The sequence below is a fragment of the Aethalodelphis obliquidens genome, unplaced genomic scaffold (genome assembly GCF_003676395.1).
Source record: "Aethalodelphis obliquidens isolate GAN/ISIS:26980383/991018 unplaced genomic scaffold, ASM367639v1 scaffold66, whole genome shotgun sequence".
NCBI lineage: Eukaryota > Metazoa > Chordata > Mammalia > Artiodactyla > Delphinidae > Aethalodelphis > Aethalodelphis obliquidens.
Window position 1 is genome coordinate 2415327 of NW_020838010.1, and position 8526 is coordinate 2423852.

General features: G+C 43.3%; 1 protein-coding gene across 1 annotated transcript in view; it reads right to left on the reverse strand.

The window, feature by feature from the left end:
* Nucleotides 1-8136, reverse strand: part of GUCY2F (guanylate cyclase 2F, retinal) — a 90666-nt gene extending 82530 nt beyond the window's left edge. Inside the window, exons 1-2 of the mRNA XM_027089470.1 lie at nt 7949-8136; nt 466-1280 (exon numbers count right to left, since the gene is read on the reverse strand). Of these exons, the coding sequence (XP_026945271.1) occupies nt 466-1162 (697 nt within the window). The 5' untranslated portion in view covers nt 1163-1280; nt 7949-8136. The remainder of the gene's footprint in view (nt 1-465; nt 1281-7948) is intronic.
* Between the last annotated feature and the right edge of the window lie 390 nt (nt 8137-8526).

Below are 8526 nucleotides of genomic sequence, written 5' to 3' on the forward strand. Positions count from 1 at the left end.
CCCTGCTTTCAGGGAGTGGAAAGTGAGAAGGGGTGGGTGTGCATTTTTGAGTCCAGAGAAGACAGGTTCTAAGTGAGATGTGATGACACAAGGGCACTGAGCACCTATGAGGGAAAGTACCCAGAAGAGAATCAAGGGTAAATCTCCCTTCAGTGACTAGACCAGACAAAAACAGAGCTATAAGAACACCGCTTCTTGGCTGATCTGAAACTGCTGGGGTCCTAAGGGCATGGAGGGTGTGTGACCACAGCTGCTCTTGATGCTAATCTTCCCCACCCAGGTGCTGAGATAGGCTCTATTGAAGCAGGAGAGTCTTGGGGCCCGAGTGTGACTGAAAGGGAGCAAATGCATGAAGAACTGGAGAGTGATGTGCTATCCTAGGGTGTGAGGATAGGAAAACTTTGGACATTGTCATATCCTTTCACTGAAGCCACATTTAGAGCTGAGCCAGGAGAAGGCACTCACTGAGAATTCTGTCTGCCTGGCGAATCCGCTGTAGAGCTTTCTGGATGCTTTGGCTGTCTTGTCCTGTGGTCAGGACGACCCCTACAGGTAGGCCGCGACTCCGAAGAGCACTTGCAACTCGATGGGCTGTATGCACCCAAATGTCTTCATCTGAGGAAATGACGCCAGCGTGAGCCCACTGGAAATATTTCATGACGGTTACCAGCACCCGGATGGGAGAAGGGAGTGTCCGAGAAAAGGTCGGGTGGCTATTTTTATTGTCTAATTCATAATTCACACAGGCCCAAGAGAAAATCCCTTTGTCCCAGCTGTTTCCCAGGAGTGAGGCTGCCTCGCAGTAGCCAGGGTTGGCAGGGCCAATAAATCCTGAGGCCATCTGGTGGTGGGAAATGAAACTGGATAGAGCCCTGGAAGCCTGGCAGTCTTCGTTGAGAATCACGTATTCAAAAGAGTAACCCAGGTCAAACGATGGGTCCTTGTTGATCCGCTCAATGGCTAACCGAGCGGCAACCTCGGGCAGGGCCTTTGAGAACAACGGATCACAAGTCCAAGGGCCCACCACCCCTATCTTGTAGGGGGGTGCCCATATCCGCTGTGGGAGGGACGTAAGGGCCAGGAGGCACAAACACCACAGGAGCTTGAAGGATGCAAGGCCACGGAGCCCTCGCTGTCTTCCGGGAGCCGCAAACCAGAGCATAAGGTGAGAGAAAGGCCAGGGTCCCAAGAACAGAGCTCTCCTGCTTCCAGCAGGCTAATGAAGAAATACTGGAAGGTGAGTCTGCTGTCCCGAGATGGACACTGTTGTTTCCAAATGCCTGTCAATCAGAAGCAAAGGTATGTTACGCACATTATTCCTGAAACTTCTGGAAATAACAGTTATGAAAGAATGGCAAAGGAATGGCAGTCCCTACACTAGAAGATTCTCTCCCCTACCCTGACCAAAAGTCCTCCTCTTCCTCTACTTCCTGTAATCCTTATCTCAGGAGATGGTGCGTCCATCTACCCTTCACCTACTTGCTCCGGTCAGAAACCTGGTAGTCAGCTGAGACTCTTCCTTCTTCTCTGCCCCTCATTCAATCCATCACCAAGTACTGTTGATTCAACTTCAGTAATAGTTGCTCATCTCACAGTGTTGTAAGGATTACATGGATTAACATACAGCAAACACTTTTAACAGGGGTTGGCAGGTCATTAACTTTATATTAGTGATATTTTTATCATTATTATAGTTTCAAATATGTCCATGTTTCTCCACCACACCGCCCTCTTGGGGACAGACACAGATGTAAATAGATAATGGCAAAGCAGAGTAAGAAGTGCTATGACTGAGGTAGCCCAGACAGAGGAAAACAGAGAGGATCACCCAAACCCAAATTTCAGGGGCGGAGAAGAGGGAGGGGGAAGGACGTCTCTCTGAGTTAAGTATTGAAAGAAAAGTTAGCCAGCTGAGTGGGGTTGCAAGGGGGTCGTTGCTAAGAGCCTTCTAGGCAGAAGGAACAATATACAGTAAGGCCCAGAGGTTAAAAAAGGAAAAAGATATGCATTTGTGCTGCTCAGGTCTGTGATGTCAACCAAGGCAGGGGCCAGGTCACCAAGAGTCCTATATGCCATTCGTAAGTTTTTAGATTTAATCCTGTAGATAATAGTTTTAAGCAGAGAAATGATGTAATAAGATCTTCATTTTCTAAAGATTACTCAAGTAGCAGTGTGGAGAATGGGTTGGAAGGGGGCAAGACTGGAGGCAGGGAGACCAGTTTGGAGGCTGTTGTAGTAATCCGTATGAGAAATGATGGCAGACCAAGAGAGTGGTAGTAAAGACGTAGAGGAATGGAGATGAATTCCACCAAGATTAAAAACATCAAAGAGATTAAGAAGGTAAAGCCAATAATAACTTAGTGACTGACAAGATGCAGAAGGTAAGGGGGAAAAAGGAGGACTCCAAGATGATTTTGGGCTAGGCAACTGGTTAGAAAATGATATAAGTCTCTGAGATAGGGAACACTAAAGGAAGGGTTGGGAAATATAATGTATTCTATTAGACACGTTGAACTGATGATGCCTGTAGAATATCCAAGTAGCAAGATCCAGTTGACCATTTGACATACTGGATCCTGTAACAGAAAGCTGGGCCAGAGATATAAATTTGAATGTAATCAATTGATAGAGGGTAATTGAAGACATGGCAGTGTATAAGATCAACAAAAGAGACTTGCAAAGTAGAGAAAGAAGTCAGAGGACAAAATCCTGAAAACCCACGACAATTAAAGGTCAGGCAGAGAGAAAGGAGGTTATAATGAAAACTTCCATGAAAAGTCCAGAGAAACAGCAAAATCCAGGAGACAGTGATATCTTACAATACAAGGAAGATGACACTTTGAGGATGAAGACTGTTTATCACATCTCACACTCTGTTGAGAAGTCAGGTGAGCTAAATATAGAAAGGTCTCTGTCCATTAGATTTGGATTCAGAGAGTAAGGCTGCAAGTGGAAGGAGCCACAATGAGTCAAAAATAAACGCGGATGGGCTTCCCTGGTGGCGCAGTGGTTGAGAGTCCGCCTGCCGATGCAGGGGACACGGGTTCGTGACCCAGTCCGGGAAGATCCCACACGCCGCGGAGCGGCTGGGCCCGTGAGCCATGGCCGCTGAGCCTGCGCGTCCGGAGCCTGTGCTCCGCAACGCGAGAGGCCACAGCAGTGAGAGGCCCGCGTACCGCAAAAAAAAAAAAAAAAAAAAAAAGAATGGGGATGAATGAAGTGGAGTCAGTAAACGTGGAGAGCTCTTTCAAGATGATGCATGCAAAGCCTTTCTCCACTTGGCCCTTGTCTTTCCCTATACCCCCCATCTCCCTGTTCTCTCCTGATGCTATAGTAAATTTTTTGCAGTTCTATAGACATATGTCACATAGTTTGCCAAGCATAGGATTTGGAAAATGCCATTCCTTCTGCCTGAAATGTCCTCCTCCTTCCTCCCATACTCCACTTCCAGATTCTCCTGATGAACTCTACCTTCAAGACCCAAATAAAGTGTTCCCTCCTCTGTGCAGCCTTAATTAACACCCCCAGGTTGAGTTCATTGTTTTTCCACCTGTGCCTTATACCCATTAGGAAAGGCGTTCCTCTGATTTATAAACTGTCCCTGTTTCTGGTCTGTGTTGTGACAAAGCTACCGAACTGTTTGCTATCTCTGTATTTACAGGACCTCATAGTTTCAACTACAAGGGGTAGGCAACGAGGGAAACTCTCTATGGGGAACAGAGCCCATTGTACTGGGATTTCCTAAGGATCTTCTTCATCGCACTAATGCCTAGCCAACACATAGTAGGTACCAGATAAATGTTTGTGAAATGAATTAATAAAACACTAAAGTTGCTCCAAGGCCAAGAATAACCTCACTAGATATAAAAAGAAGAATTAACTGCTTGGGGGAGATAGTAATGAGGAAAATCCTTAGTGAATTTTTAATTCCAACCAAAGATCAAAATAATGGCATGGCTCTCTTCAGGGTTAATAATTGGCTCTTGTGTGACTGGGCTTGCCAGCAATAATTCTGTCTGGGCCGGGTCTGTTGCTTATCACCTTGACTTTCACCCCTAATTTTATGAGAAAGCCTGACTCTTCAAGAAACCACTCAGGGGCACATCTGCTGGATCTTACAGACGTACCACAATAGTATGCCCCATCATTTGTACACAGGTTAAAATGGAGCACTACTCAGCCATAAAAAAAGAACAAAATAATGCCATCTGCAGCAACGTGGATGCAGCTAGAGGTTGTCATACGAAGCCAAGTTAAGTCAGAAAGAAAAAGACAAATACCATGTGATATCACTTACATGTGGAATCTAAAATATGGCACAAGTGAACCCATCTGCAAAACAGAAACAGACTCACAGACACAGAGAACAGACTTGTGGTTGCCGAGGGGGAGGGGGATGGGGGAGGGAAGGACTGGGAGTTTGGGATTAGTAGATGAAAGCTATTATATATAGGATGGATAAACAACAAGGTCCTACTGTAGAGCACAGGGAACTATATTCAGTCTCCTATGGTAAACCATAATGGAAAAGAATATTAAAAAAAGAATATCTATATGTGTATAACTGAGTCACTTTGCTGTACAGCAGAGATTGGTACAACACTGTATGTAAATCAACTATACTTCAATAAAAAAATAAAAGAAAAGCAACTAATGATAGTAATAACTAAGTAAAATAAACATAAATAAATAAATAAACAAAATCGACTCGTGGCAGCCCTTTGAGGTAGATACTATTATTACCCTCATTTATTAGCCTCATGATGAACCTGAGGCTCAGAAAGGGTAAGTAATTTGCCTGAGGGCACATGGTAGCAGGATGGGGATTTGTATCCCAGTTGATCAAGCACTGCCTGCCAACAGCCCCTAATCTATGAAGTCACTGAGACAGTCCTTATTATACCTTCTATGCTACCCAGATAGAGCTCGAATGATTCATTGGTGGTTTTTTTAAAATCCCTTTGTTCCCTATGAAATAATAAATTAAGTAATGAGGGGGAGGGATGGAGTAAACTAGGAGGAACAAACAGAAATTTATTATCCAACTAGAAGAAATTTGCCACCAGTGTTCCGGCCAAACCTGGGGACCCCTCACTGAGGGTGCAGTATTGCACAACTGGGGGTGCGGGCCTCCAATCACATTGTACTCTATATGAAGCTAATCCTAGTCTTTGAGAACAGAAGTCTTGGGAGTACGACCTTTGGCACGTTAGTTCTGCTTCTTAACTGCTTCATCTACAAGATGGAGGCAAATTTAATTGAACGCTTTTGAGGTAAGGGATTAAATAAGATAGAATGCTGAGCACGCAGTTGTCCTTCAGTAAATACTAGTTCTTCCTTGCTGTTTGGAAAGAGGACTGCTTTGGGAATCGGAAGGCCTGGATCTTGAACCCAGATCTGCCACTGACTCACCATGTGACACTGAAGATATTGTTCCCCCTTCTAGGTCTCTCTTTTTCTCCCACAGCTGAACTAGAGGATCTTCAAGTCCCTTTCTTCTCTGATGTACATTGATCCTGGGATTCTGTACTTCTTCCAAGCAGTGACTTTTCTAAACCTCTGCACTATGAAACTGCTTTCTGAATTCATTCAACATTCCCTAGGCTCTGCTGTTCTAATTAGATTTTGCTGGAGTGGTTTGCGCTTACTCCCATCTGGCAGATCTAGTTCCTGATCATTTTAAATTTGGGTCTAGAATCCTCTATCAAGTACCTACAATGTGGAGTGCCACCCCCATGCTGTAGTTATACTATTACTGAAAATCTGGATTCCTAAAACCATTCACTATCTTATCACTATGAGCAAGGATACATTGAGAACCTGTTCTGTGCTAGGCCTGTAGCTACGAAATAAAAAGTGGGGGACTATAGGGCCTGGCCAAGAAATCTTACCAGGAAAAGAAACTATGTACATCAGGAGGAAGAGAGCAATAATATCCACCAACATGGCTCATGTGTAAAAGGTCAAATTTGTAAGTTCCCTGCTTGCTTTTGCTCACCATGGTATCTCCAGGACCCTGCACAGGGCCTGAAACATAATAGGTACTCCGCAAGTGTTTGTTGAATAAATAGTGAAGAGGAGATATGGAGCACAAGTGAAAGGTTTTATTACCATGTTCTTGAACAGGCTTTTGTTTCAGGCCTTGCAAACTCTTAATGGGAATGTAAGATGGTGTAGCAGCTATGGAAAACAGTATGGACATTCCTCGAAACATTAAGAATAGAACTACCATATAATCTAGTAATCCAACTTCTGGATATACATATCTAAAAGAATTGAAATCAGGCTCTCAAAGAGCTATCTGCACTCCCATGTTCATTGCAGCATTATTCATGATAGCCAAGATATGGAAACAACATAAATGTCCGTCGATGGATGGATGGAAAAGAAAATGTGGTAAATACATAAAATGGAATATTATTAAGCCTTTGAAAAGAAGAAATTCCTGCCATATGCAAATACATGGATGAACCTGGAGGATATTATGCTAAATGAAAAAGCCAGGACAAATACTGTGTAATTCTGCTTATGTGAGATGTCTAACGTAGTCAAACGCATTGAAGCAGAGAATAGAATAGTGGCTGCTGAGGGCTATGGAGAGAGGGAAATGGCAAGTTCAATGAGCAGAGAGTTTTAGTCCAGCAAGCTGAAAAGATCTAGAGATTTACTGTACAACATAGTGCCTATAGTTAACAATATTGTATTTTGCACTTAAAAATTTGTTAAGAGGGCAAATCTCATGTTAAGTGTTCTTATCATAATAAAAAATTCAAATTCAAATTTTGCTCCTTTTGTGTGGCATTTTTCAAGTTTACACATTTACAACATGGGTCCTTCCTCAAGCCACACACACGTCAGAGAGTACCTCTTGCTATTTGTCTAGGTTGTTGTTGCCCTTTGTTAAACAACTCCCAAGCTGAAGATTTGTCTCTCCGTTCTTCCTGGGCTCTATTTCATGCATTGGGTGGTGTTTCTAGCTCTGCTAGCACTCCCTTGAGAACCAGAAAGTTCTGTGTTGCTCTAGAATGTAGTCTTGATCCCTGATCCCAGGATTCTGCAGAAGGAAACTTAGTCTGAAAAAAAAAAATAAGGAGACAGAGAAGAGAGGAAGATGAAGGGAGGAAGGGAGGGAGGGAGGAAAGAATGAAGGGAAAAAGGAAGGGAGAGGGAGGGAGGGAGGGGGGAGAGAGGATGCCCTAAGCCTTCTTTTTTCCTGCTGATTTGGGTTTAAAAACAAAATTATAAAGCTCTTGTGTCAAAGACACTGTCTTCGCAACAAGCCTGCTGAAGCCTTCTTTGGGATTAATGGGAAATGTGGACGTAACTAAAAGTTTGAAGGTATGAAATTTTGAAAATAGAATACTACTGACCCACAGCTCTTCTGGGGCCGTTGCCTAGGTAACTCAGGTTTGAACACCTGCATGGAATCGGGCTTCCACAGAAAGGAGCATAGGGATGCATCATTTTATTTCAGGTAGCTTTCACAATGTGATGCGAAGCCTGATTTCAAAAGGGAAATGACTGTTCTTTAAACATGTACAAAGAAAGACTATGACAAATAGCTCTGAGGAAAATGGTTCCTCAACCTAGCTTGTCAAGCTGAGGACTTCTATGGATGATAGATCTTCGCAGTTACAGCCTGAATCAAGTTAACAGCTTGTGTAAGACAACATCAGGATGAAATAAAAAAGAACCACGAGAGAAACTAAATGAAAGCTTGGATGAGAGCCTTTGAGCCCAAATCTTTATTTAAAGTGTCTTGAAAGCTCTTTTTTCCCCCTTTCTCTCATTCTTTCTTTCTCTCTTTCATTTTTTATTTTGTTTCTTTTTTCCCGCCACACATTGCAGTAAAACTGATATATCTCAGTCAGAAGATTGAGCTCCCAAGTGGGCTATGTTTTTTCCCCACTACAATATTTCTAATAAACAAGAGCTGTCAACTACTCACCATGTAATTCACCACTCAAGTCTTCAATTTACCATCTGCGCATGCAAATCTCTGGCTACCCCGTGTGTCCATTTCAGGGCATCCTCTGCGTTCATAATCCTGCCAAGGACTCCAGTCTGTTGATAAATTCCATTAATGGGGAAATAATTGAGAGGGAGAGTACACCTTTTTTTTAAATCACTCTTCGGCATCCCCAGCCCAAGACCAGGATTAGGATTTAGAGAGACACTTCTAATCCTTTAAATTGATCCCACCTGTAGCAGAGTTAGTGCTGACCTAAATGCATTGACCCAGAGATTAACAGAGTCCTCTGGATAAATGCATCCTCCACGGACTACTGCCTACTTCTACCTTTCAAAGTTGGACTCACATACCCTCGGATTTTGCCTCTGTGTTCTTCCTTTTTCTCTTCTGTCCAATAATCACACATGATGTCCTTTTTCCAGGATGGCTTTAAATGCCAGAACATTCATCAGTTGTGATTCCAGTCCAGGATATGAAAGATGATCCAGGCTGACTCCCTGCAAAATTGGAAGTAGGTGAAGTTTGTCTCCTTCTGTCCTCCTTAAATGCCTCAC